This window comes from Microcaecilia unicolor, chromosome 6 (assembly GCF_901765095.1).
Source record: "Microcaecilia unicolor chromosome 6, aMicUni1.1, whole genome shotgun sequence".
Classification (NCBI taxonomy): Eukaryota; Metazoa; Chordata; class Amphibia; order Gymnophiona; family Siphonopidae; genus Microcaecilia; species Microcaecilia unicolor.
The window spans coordinates 340,479,550-340,492,422 of record NC_044036.1 but is presented as its reverse complement, the minus strand read 5'-3'; the positions used below and the strand labels follow the sequence as shown (position 1 = coordinate 340,492,422).

Sequence of the window (12,873 nt, the reverse complement as noted above, 5' to 3'; positions counted from 1 at the left end):
TCCACTCCCCCCCCCCCCCCCCCAAGAACATACACACACTCTGCCATGGAGAGACAGCATCTCTCTCTCTCACTCACACACACACACACACACACACACACACACACTCCTAGCCCCACCCCCCTTAATACACAAACTCTACCAAGGAAATTCAATATCTCTCTCTCTCACTCACACACACAGCCCCCCCCCCCCCAAAAAAAAACCACACACAAACACATGTACTGATGCGGAACACCGCTACCATCTCCCCCCGCCCCCCAAGAATGGCAACGCAGATTGGTCATGCAACTCACACACTCCCAACCAAATCAATAACCAAGCCCCCCCCCTTCCGCTACGGGGCTAAGGGAAGTTCAGGGGAAGAAAGGCAATTGTCCCCCCCTCCAAACACTCTCACACACAGATGCCGCTACCCTCTTCACCCACCCCCCCCCCCCCCCACATCATATACAAACTCTCCAAGGGACAATCACCATCTTTCTGTCTGACACAGACACACATTCCTTCCACACCCCCCCCCCCCCACAACATTATACACACACTGTGCCATGGAGAAACAGCATCTCTCTCTCTCTCTCACTCACACCCTCCCCTCCCACCCCCCCCTTAATACACAAACTCTGCCATGGTAAATCAAGATCTCTGTCTCTCACTCACACCCACACACTCCCCCCCCCCCCCCCCCAATAAATACACAAGCTCTAACATGCAGAATCAGAACCAACACACAAAAACACAGAAAAACAAAAAAAGATATTACACATAATACAACAATGTAAATTATTCATTATCATGACAACACATTTCTCCTAACAATCCCTTTCAAAACATTAATTGCAGGAAGCCAATACCTTGCTAGCGCCCGTTTCATTGGCTTCAGAAACGGGCCTTTTTTTCCTAGTATATATATATAAATACCATCATTCAGTGGGTTCCAATGTTTGTTGTGTTTTATCCCCCAAATTCTATATAGCGTGCCTAGAGATCCACGCCGAAATCCAAGCGTATTCTTAACTTAATTGGCTTAACAAACTAATCAACGTTGATAACTGCTCTTAACAATAAGAATTTACAGGCACAACTTACTAAGCTCATTCGGCAATGTAGTGCACCTAATTTCTAACGCGTGCAGGCAAAAAGGGGCATGGTTATGGACAAGGAAATGGGCTTCTCATTTTCCCCCCCAAACCCACCTCCCCGCTCCCCCCGTTTTCTATTTCTGTTGATGGCTCTCTCATTCTCCCTGTCTCCTCAGCTCGAAACCTTGGGGTCATCTTTGACTCTTCTCTCTCCTTCTCTGCTCATATCCAGCAGATTGCCAAGACCTGTCGTTTCTTTCTTTACAACATCCGTAAAATCCGCCCCTTTCTTTCCGAGCACTCTACCAAAACCCTCATCCACACCCTTGTCACCTCTCGTTTAGACTACTGCAATCTGCTTCTTGCTGGCCTCCCACTTAGTCACCTCTCCCCTCTCCAGTCGGTTCAAAACTCTGCCTCTCCCCTCTCCAGTCGGTTCAAAACTCTGCTGCCCGTCTCGTCTTCCGCCAGGGTCGCTTTACTCATACTACCCCTCTCCTCAAGTCGCTTCACTGGCTCCCTCTCCGTTTTTGCATCCTGTTCAAACTTCTTCTACTAACCTATAAATGCACTCACTCTGCTGCTCCCCAGTATCTCTCCACACTCGTCCTTCCCTACACCCCTTCCCGTGCACTCCGCTCCATGGATAAATCCTTCTTATCTGTTCCCTTCTCCACTACTGCCAACTCCAGACTTCGCGCCTTCTGTCTCGCTGCACCCTACGCCTGGAATAAACTTCCTGAGCCCCTACGTCTTGGCCCATCCTTGGCCACCTTTAAATCTAGACTGAAAGCCCACCTCTTTAACATTGCTTTTGACTCGTAACCACTCACCTCCACCTACCCTCCTCTCTTCCTTCCCGTCCACATTAATTGATTTGATTTGCTTACTTTATTTATTTTTTGTCTATTAGATTGTAAGCTCTTTGAGCAGGGACTGTCTTTCTTCTATGTTTGTGCAGCGCTGCGTACGCCTTGTAGCGCTATAGAAATGCTAAATAGTAGTAGTAGTAGTAGTAGTAGCAGCTTTTCGTGGGCATTCTAAACTTTTTAGAGCACCTTTTTAAAAGGGACCCTTGGCTAGGTAAGCTGAAATGGGATTTAAAAAATATTCCTGCATAATTGCAAATGATAGTTCAGTTCTGATTGACACCGAAGCCCAAACGAAGAGGGGGTGGGGTGCAAACTGCCAGCCCCCACCCCCCCACCCCCAAAAACATAGTTTCCCAAAGTTTGACAAATGTGAATATTTCATAACTACCTTTTGCAAGCGAATATGTGAAACTGGACAGCTTTCCTTTTTTAGTAATTGTTTAATAATCATTATTATTCCAATTTTTGAGTCAGCATTCAAAAAAACAAAACAAATACCAGCTAAAATACACAGTTTCTGCTCCCCAACATGTTAACGGAGTCAAACACACAGTGTGGGGTTTATTTTCAAAGCACTTAGACACTCAAAGTTGGTACTCTGTGCGTCTAAGTGCTTTGAAAATGAGCCCTTAATAGTAAAATGCTTAATCACATGTTAGAAATACAGGAGGTGGGTATTTATTTATTTATTGCATTTGTATCCCACATTTTCCCACCTTTTTGCGGGTTCAGTGTGGCTTACAATAGGAGTTAAATGTTGGAAATACAATTTGTTACATATTGGTTATGGATTATATTTTGCATAATTATGCGAAACAATTGAAGTGTCGTTGAGAGTGTAACAATGGAGCACAAACATTGAAACATTGGAAGGAAACAATGGGAGCTTAGAGGGCGATAAGGGGGCATAAAGACATATAATATATATCGTTCTGTGATTGGAGGTATGAATGATGTGATATTACGGGAATGAGAGACATCTCACCAGAAAAGGAACAGATCAGACAAGGTGCACTCACCGCAGCATTTCTCTTGGCTTTAACTTCTGTGGCTACTGAGAAGGAGCGAGTTATATGCTTGGCGGAACAGGCACTGCTTGGGCGCTGGCTCACAGATAGCTGGGAGCCAGTTAGACTCAGATCTAACCCATCACCAGTAGCTTGGGAGGAGGAGCTGCTGCGGAAGTTCTGCATCTGGAGGGAGCACGAGAAGGAAGCAGGGCTACGATGACGAAAGAAGAAATTAGAGAATGACAACATGGGGAAAAGCACTCCAAAACAAGGGCGTCAGCATTTTCCGACAACCAGCTATGCCAGAAATGATGGATACAATGAATTCACCACTGGCTGCAACATTCTGAGAGACTAGGTCAGGACTTCTCAAGCCAGTCTGGTTTTCAAGATTTCCACAATGAATATGCATGAGATATATTTGAATACAATAAAGGCAGCACGAGCAAATTTCTTTCACGATTGTGGATATCTTGAAAACCAGACAGGCTTGGGGGTTCCCTGAGGTCTGGGTCGACAAACCCTGGACTAGGTGCATTAAGTCAGGGATCTGGATTTAGCTCGTGCTTTTTCGGTAGTAGCTTAGGAATTGATTATTGAACAGAAAACAGAGGGTAGGGTTCATAAGTATTGCCATACTGGGAAAGACCAAAGGTCCATCGAGCCCAGCATCCTGTTTCCAACAGTGGCCAATCCAGGTCACAAATACCTGGCAAGATCCCAAAAAAGTACAAAACATTTTATACTGCTTATCCCAGAAATAGTGGATTTTCCCCAAGTCCATTTAATAACGGTCTATGGACTTTTCCTTTAGGAAGCCGTCCAAACCTTTTTAAAACTCCGCTAAGCTAACCGCCTTTACCACATTCTCTGGCAACAAATTCCAGAGTTTAATTACACGTTGAGTGAAGAAAAATTCTCCCCGATTCGTTTTAAATTTACTGCATTGTAGCTTCATCGCATGCCCCCTAGTCCTAGTATTTTTGGAAAGCATGAACAGACGCTTCACATCAACCCGTTCAACTCCACTCATTACTTTATAGACCTCTATCATATCTCCCCTCAGACGTCTTTTCTCCAAGCTGAAGAGCCCTAGCTGCTTTAGCCTTTCCTCATAGGGAAGTCGTCCCATCCCCTTTATCATTTTTATCAATGGAGAAGGTTCAGCAGTAGAGTACTAAGCCACGCTAGCGTTTTTAGACAGCGCTAAAAATTAGCACGCATTAATGCCAGAGACACCCATATATTCCTATGGGTGTGTCTAGGATTAGCGCGGACTAAAAATGCAAGCGCACCTCAGTAAACAGAACTCCTAATCTTTCCTTTCCTTTAACTATAGAAAATGTAAAAAAGTTATCAGCAATAAATCTCTGAGCTCAATTAGAGGAAGCAAAACAAAAGTGAGTGAGCATATATTTGGGAATCTGCCCTTGTAACATAGTAACATACATAGTAACATAGTAGATGACGGCAGAAAAAGACCTGCATGGTCCATCTAGTCTGCCCAACAAGATAAACTCATATGTGCTACTTTTTGTGTATACCTTACCTTGATTTGTATTTGTCATTTTCAGGGCACAGACCGTTTAAGTCTGCCCAGCACTATCCCTGCCTCCCAACCACCGGCTCTGGGACAGACCGTATAAGTCTGTCCAGCAATATTCTCGCCTCCCAACCACCAGCCCCGCCTCCCACCACCGGCTCTGCCACCTAATCTCAGCTAAGCTTCTGAGGATCCATTCCCTCGGAACAGGATTCCTTTATGTTTATCCCAAGCATGTTTGAATTCTGTTACCGTTTTCCTCTCCACCACCTCCCGCGGGAGAGCATTCCAAGCATCCACAACTCTCTCCGTGAAAAAATACTTCCTGACATTTTTCTTGAGTCTGCCCCCCTTCAGTCTCATTTCATGTCCTCTAGTTCTACCGCCTTCCCATCTCCGGAAAAGGTTCGTTTGCGGAGTAATACCTTTCAGATATTTGAACGTCTGTATCATATCACCCGTTTCTCCTTTCCTCCAGTGTATACATGTTCAGGTCAGCAAGTCTCTCCTCATACGTCTTGTAACGCAAATCCCGTACCATTCTCGTAGCTTTTCTTTGCACCGCTTCAATTCTTTTTACATCCTTAGCAAGATACGGCCTCCAGAACTGAACACAATACTCCAGGTGGGGCCTCACCAACGACTTATATAGGGGCATTAAAACCTCTTTTCTTCTGCTGGTCACTCCCCTCTCTATACAGCCTAGCAACCTTCTACTTACAGCCACCACCTTCAGATCCTCAGATACTATCACCCCAAGGTCCCTCTCCCTGTCAGTACCTATCAGACTCTCCCCGCCTAACACATAAGTCTCCCGTGGATTTCTACTCCCTAAGTGCATCACTTTGCATTTCTTTGCATTGAATTTTAATTGCCAAACCTTAGACCATTCTTCTAGCTTCCGCAGATCCTTTTTCATGTTTTCCACTCCCTCCCGGGTGTCCACTCTGTTACAAATCTTTGTATCATCCGCAAAAAGGCAAACTTTACCTTCTAACCCTTCAACAATGTCACCCTAAAGAACATACATAACAACCCAACCACAATATACCAACAACTCACCAGACCAAAGACACAATAACCAAACCCAAAAGAAAAAACTCCACATACGAAAACCACCAACAAAAAGAGAACAACAACAACAACTCCAACCAACGAGGAAACAGACAACTAATAAAAATAAACACATCGAACCCCCCTACGGAACCATACCGCTCAATCCAAATAGGATACATCAATGCAAGATCAGCAGTAAGCAATTCAGTAGATATATTAGACTGGATTACCACAGATAAGCTAGACCTTCTATTCATCACGGAAACCTGGTTCCACAGCCCTACAGACCCCGCCATCTTAGAGACATGCCCGCCAGAATACAAAATCACCCACTGGACAAGAAATGGAAAAAGAGGTGGCGGAATAGCCATTATTTACAAATCCGAGTTCACCATAACAAATACAGGCGACAAGAATTAATCACCCAAATCTACTAGGACACCTCAACGCAATCCTATTCTACAGGCCACCAGGAAAGTGGCAAGACGCCCAAACTCAACTTATGGACTTCATCTCAAACACATGTGTCTCTACCTCAAACATCCTCATATTAGGAGATGTCAACCTACACCTTGAAGACGACACCTCAACAGGCACACGAGAATACAAAGAATTTTTAAAACTCTGGGATCTACACGTACCTAACACTCAACCAACACACATGAAAGGACACACACTAGACATTATTGCACACAAATTTGACCCAGACTCAACAATCCTACTTACTAATCCTACATGGGCACCCACACTATGGTCAGACCACCATAAAGCACATGTCTCCCTTCACTGGCGAACAACACACAGAAACACAATCAACAAACATGAGCGAACAACATACACCACGAGAGGAAAAATAGACCCCAAAACATTCTGGCAACAGATTTATCAAAACGAATGGTCAACAAATGCAGACACCATCCAATTCCTCCAGGAATGGGACGATATATGTAAAACAACATTAGACAAAATCGCCCCAATCCAAACAAGAACATCACACAGGAAAAAATCAAATCCATGGTTCACCGAAGAACTGAAAAAACTCAAAACACAAGTCAGGAAACTAGAACGTGCATGGAACAAAAAGAAAGATGAACAAACACTAAATGCCTGGAAACTACTTCGGAGGAAATACAAATACACCATAAAACAGACCAAAAGACTACATTACAAAACAATGATTGGACCAAACTACAAAGACACACACAAACTCTTCTACCTCGTGAATAAACTGCTAGACACCACACCAGTAACAAACAATAGCAAAGACATACCAAGTGCTGACAACCTTGTGAAATACTTCAAAGAGAAAATTATACAACTACGACTTAAAATACCCGCCAACCCTATTGAATACGCCACACTCCTAGATTGTCTAGACCCAGAAGACGGAATATACCCAGCAGACAGAACCTGGACCGAATTTGAATTACTATCAGAAGACCTCATCTCTGAAACACTCAAAAGATTTGCCAAATCCTACTGCAAACTAGATATATGCCCAAACAACCTCATGAAATCAGCTCCTCAACAATTCATAACAGACCTAACGAACCATGTAAACTCCATGCTACAAAACGGACTTTTCCCAAAAGAAAAAGGAAAAATTCTACTCACCCCAATACCCAAAGACACAAAGAAAAATGCAAGCGAAATAACTAATTATAGATCAGTAGCATCCATACCACTAATAACCAAAATAACTGAAGGAATGGTAACAAAGCAATTCACAAACTATCTAAACAAGTTCTCAATACTGCATGACGCCCAATCAGGATTCAGATCGAATCACAGCACAGAAACAGTATTAATTACCCTAATGACTAAATTTAAACAAATGATTGCAACCGGCAACAATATACTCCTCCTACAATTCGACATGTCAAGTGCCTTTGATATGGTCGACCACGAAATCCTACTACACATACCTGAATACTTCGACATTGGAGGCAATGTCCTAAACTGGTTCAAGAGGTTCCGAACCTTGCGCTCATACCAAGTCACATCAAATTCAACTACGTCTGCAGCATGGACACCAGAATGTGGAGTACCGCAAGGATCACCCCTATCACCAACTATTTTCAACCTAATGATGATACCCTTGGCAAAACTTCTATCAAACCATAACCTCAACCCATACATACACGCCGACGATGTAACAATATACATCCCTTTCAAACACGACATCAAAGAAATCTCCAATGAAATTAACCAAAGCTTACACATCATGAACACCTGGGCAGATGCATTTCGAATGAAACTGAATGCAGAAAAAACTCAATGCCTGATACTTACCTCCCAATACAACACGAAAGAATTTACCGCAATAAACACACCAAAACTAAATCTTCCAATCTCAGAAACTTTAAAAATCCTTGGAGTCACCATTGACCGCCACCTAACACTTGAAACTCACGCAAACAACACAACCAAAAAGATGTTCTACTGCATGTGGAAACTGAAAAGAATCAGACCATACTTCCCAAGATCCGTCTTCCGCAGCCTAGTGCAATCACTTGTACTCAGCCATCTGGACTATTGCAACTCACTAAACGCAGGTTGCAAAGAGCAAACACTGAGGAAACTTCAAACAGCCCAGAACACAGCAGCCAGACTCATCTTTGGGAGACCAAAATACGAAAGTGCGAAACCCCTACGAGAGAAGTTACACTGGCTGCCACTTAAGGAACGCATCACTTTTAAAGTATGCACACTAGTCCACAAAATCATTCATGGTGAAGCCCCAGCCTACATGTCTGACCTAATAGACCTAACACCCAGAAACGCTAAAAGATCATCCCGAACTTTCCTCAACCTCCACTTCCCTAATTGCAAAGGCATAAAATACAAAGTGCTGCACGCATCAACCTTCTCTTATATGAGCACGCAATTCTGGAATACACTACCACGCAACCTGAAAACGAACTATGAACTAACCGACTTCCGTAAACTATTAAAGACTCATCTCTTTGAAAAAGCCTATCGAAAAGATCAAAACACATGAAGTCCACACACACTGTTAACAATGCATCAATACATTCTCCTCTGTACTATTATCCCCCGTAACTTTAACACATTTAAACCTCAATTTTACAGGTAAAAATATATTAAGCCAGAACGTTCTACTGCTAATGTTCTGTTGCCCTATCAGTATCAGTTGTTCTTCTATTGTTAGTCGTTCTTCCCCACTGTTTCATTCCCCTTAACGATACCTGGACCTTGTTTTAACTTAACTCCTCACAATGTAACCATAATTGTGTTGTAACAAATTGTACTTCCATCATTACAATGTATTGTAAGCCACACTGAGCCCGCAAATAGGTGGGAAAATGTGGAATACAAATGCAATAAAATAAATAAAATACTCACAAATATATTGAACAGAATCGGTCCTAGCACCGATCCCTGAGGCACTCCACTACTCACCTTTCCCTCCTCCGAGCGAATTCCATTTACCACCACCCTCTGGCGTCTGTCCGTCAACCAGTTCCTAATCCAGTTCACCACTTCGGGTCCTATCTTCAGCCCGTCCAGTTTGTTCAAGAGCCTCCTGTGGGGAACCGTGTCAAAAGCCTTGCTGAAATCTAGGTAGATTAAGTCTATATCACATCCCTGATTTAATTCTCCAGTCACCCAGTCAAAGAATTCAATGAGATTCGTTTGGCACAATTTCCCTTTGGTAAAACCATGTTGTCTCGGATCTTGCAACTTATTGGCTTCTAGGAAATTCACTATCCTTTCCATCACCATTGCTTCCATTACTTTTCCAATACTTTTTTCCAATACTTTTCCAATAATCGAAGTGAGGCTTACCGGCCTGTAGTTTCCAGCTTCTTCTCTATCACCACTTTTGTGAAGAGGGACCACCTCCGCCGTTCTCCAATCCCTTGGAACCTCTCCCGTCTCCAAGGATTTATTAAACAAATCTTTAAGAGGACCCGCCAGAAATTATTCCTCAGCTGCTCCTACAGACAGCTTAATATAGCATTTGCTATTCCAGTCTGAAATCTTAATACATTTTATTCTTAGTGTTCAGCAAAAACATCAGACAACTCTCTTAAAGCCTTTGAAACGGCGGCAGGCTGTTTAGGGACAATTGACTCTATTCAATCACACTGTTCTCACTCATACAACTCTTAAAACACTTTAAAACTGCTTTTAAAAGGGATTTTTTTGGAGGAACAGCACAGAGAGGAAGCCAGGAACACTACAGAGAATCCAGGAGCTGCAGCCAGGATGTCCTAACAGCTGGCAGACTTATCAAGGAGGAAACCACTTACCTTACATCTTGGAGTCCTGTATGGTAATCCTCTTACTATTGTCATACTTACATGTACAAATGTTTACATATCAAATCATTTTAAAACGAAAACAAGCTAATTTAAATGAAATTCTAGCTGCGACATGCAACGAAAGAAGTTTTATATAAAAAGGAGAAATCCTATCAGATAAACTATCTAATTGCCATATTCTGCACTGTTTGCAACTTTCTCAATGAGTTCTTGGAGCAACCCAGACAGATCAAATTGCAGTAATCAAGAGATGACAATAGTAAAGAATGTATCAATCGTTCATACAGGCTAAGTTCAAAAAATTTACTAATTATAGGAAGCTTCTTCATTAAAAAAAAAAAAATTAACTACACAATTTACCCGTGAATCTAATGAGGTAGAACTATCAATTTGACCCCCCCCCCCCCAATCTTAATATTTGAGGAAAGTTGGAAATCAACATCATTGATAGTAAGCTTCTGAGGAATTTGTTCTAGTCTAGAATGAAAACATAGAAACTTTGTTTTCTCTGTTAAGTTTTAGCTTATGGAGATACATCCACCTTTCTAATAAATCCATACAACACTGAATTCTTGCAGTATTAATCCTAGAAATGGATTGAACAGGAATCTCATCTGCATAATTGTAATGAAGGAAATCATGCCTATCTAATAATATATTCAGAGATTGCAAAAATACATTAAAGAGTATCGGAGATTGGAGAACCCTGCGGAACTCCACAAGGGTTACACCATCTAAAAGAAAACTCCATCTGTAACTTGACTCTATAAGATCTACTAGCCAAGAAACCCCTAAATCACTTGAAGACATTACCCGCAACTCCCAATTCCTCCAAATTCTCTAATAGAAAGCATGAATCCACTAGGTCAAAAGCTAATAACAAATCGAATTGAAGAAATAGGGCACACTTTCCTTCACTCAATAACAACCTAGCATGATCTAATATGAACACAGTATAATTTCCGTGCTGAAAAATGCACGAAACCTGGATTGAGCTGTGGGAAGAATATCATACGAATCAAGATATTCAGTTGCTCAGTGACTAAGCTCTACATAAGTTTCACAAAAATTGGGATAGAGATCACTGGTCTATAATTGGCAACCACCTATTGAGATAGACATGGGGAAAACCACTGCTTGCCTCGGGAATGGTAGCATGGAATGTTGCTACTAATTGGGATTCTGCCAGGTACTTCAGACCTGGATTGGCCACTGTTGAAAACAGGATACTGGGTAGATGGAACATTAGTCTTATGTCTATTCTTATGTCAAGTTGGGATTTGAACCCTGGCTTCCTTGGCTCTCAGCCCGCTGTTCTGTTGGGTTATTCCTCCACTCCAGAGTTCCAGACTCTTATGTTGGCAAATCTGCTGCAAAGTAGCATACGTTTATGCAATTGAGAGGTTCTTCTAAGAAAGGGCCAGTGATGGAGTACTGTGCAGTGCTGCAGAGAAGAACTGAACAGAGGTGGGTGGGTGGGTGTGTGTGTGTGTGTGGGGGGGGGGGGGGGGGGTAGGGGTGCAAAGTGCACTGTCCAAGCTGAGTGCGCACGATCTCTGCACTGGAACAGCAAGGGCAGCTGCAAAGGACAGGTAAGTGGTAAGCATAGTCTTGGCTCTGGATATTAGCCTATATTGCAGCAGAAGCAATGGATTGCATCAAGAAATTAGGATTTGCATAGATAAAACAAGGTAGAGGATGGGGGAAGAAATACCCAGTGCTCTGCATGCCTCCCAATCCACATTATGGATGGGTGATTTTCCTAAAATCAAACAGGACTCCTTTTTTAAAATAATTCTCAGAAATGCCCAAAAGATTGGTGGGAACAGGACCCCATAGAACAACTCCTCTGTGCCCAATTTCCCTTCCTACTTTGATCTGTACAAAAATGTTTCCAAATATCCAGCAATGTGATCCCCCTTTTTTTTGGGGTCAGGTAAAAAGATTTTATTACAACAAAATCTGTGATGTTGCTATGTTGTTTCAGTTGAAAGAGTGCAGTACTGTCTATAAAAATATACAAATGACATAACTATTAGTGTAGCTATTCATCCAATGTTATGTAATTTGAAGAGGATCGAATGTGCAGGCAGATTTCAGCTTATTGCTAGTATCATTACTCCTTTTTGCTGAAATTTCGTCAGGTGCTTTCTATAAAAATATACAACCATCTTTAATAAAGAAAAGCTTGCAAAAGGCTTAATCAAAACCCTTTTCAGAAGTCAATACTATCATAGGTTTCAAAAGAGCAGAAAACCAACTGCTCCAAGAAAGGGTATTTTCAAAGCACTTAGTAACCAATGGTTCTTTGAAAATACGCCTCCAAATCCCACGCATTCGGGGACCGGCCTCCCCCCCCCCCCAAGTCAAAGTCATACCTGAAGTCGCCCACGCCCACTCTCAATATCGCGACTTTCCTTCTCCGGTGCCCCGTCCGTCCCCTGCTGCTATGATAATCACAACAATCTCTCTCCCAAGCAGTCCCTCCGCACATCCCGCCTTCCCTTACCGGAAACAGGAAGTTGCGTCAGAGGAGAGAGAGAGAGCGCGCGGCCGCTTGGGTTTGTTGTCTGGGGCTGAGGGAATCGGGAGTCGGTTGCCATGGCAACTGGACGCAGTGTTGCTCCGCAAACGTAGATGCAAGGGTAGCCGTGCAAAGCTCGGTGCCAAGACGATGCTATAAGTACATAAGTAGTGCCATACTGGGAAGACCAAAGGTCCATCTAGCCCAGCATCCTGTCACCGACAGTGGCCAATCCAGGTCAAGGGCACCTGGCACGCTCCCCAAACGTAAAAACATTCCAGACAAGTTATACCTAAAAATGAGGAATTTTTCCAGTCCATTTAATAGCGGTCTATGGACTTGTCCTTTAGGAATCTATCTAACCCCTTTTTAAACTCCGTCAAGCTAACCGCCCGTACCACGTTCTCCGGCAACGAATTCCAGAGTCTAATTACACGTTGGGTGAAGAAAAATTTTCTCCGATTCGTTTTAAATTTACCACACTGTAGCTTCAACTC

The 12,873-nt window shown here is 42.8% G+C and overlaps 1 protein-coding gene across 5 annotated transcripts in view; it reads right to left on the bottom strand.

Annotated features, from left to right (window-relative positions):
* Window positions 1–12,345, bottom strand: part of CEP131 (centrosomal protein 131) — a 103,149-nt gene extending 90,804 nt beyond the window's left edge. For 3 of the 5 annotated variants that reach the window (XM_030208583.1, XM_030208581.1, XM_030208582.1), the window contains exons 1-2: window positions 12,231–12,309; window positions 2,974–3,175 (exon numbers count right to left, since the gene is read on the bottom strand). In XM_030208583.1, coding sequence (XP_030064443.1) covers window positions 2,974–3,147 — 174 coding nt within the window. In that variant the 5' untranslated portion in view covers window positions 3,148–3,175; window positions 12,231–12,309. Of the gene's footprint in view, window positions 1–2,973; window positions 3,176–12,230 lie in introns of all 5 variants that reach the window. The other 2 variants (XM_030208584.1, XM_030208580.1) reach the window with 2 other exon arrangements.
* Window positions 12,346–12,873: the final 528 nt, after the last annotated feature.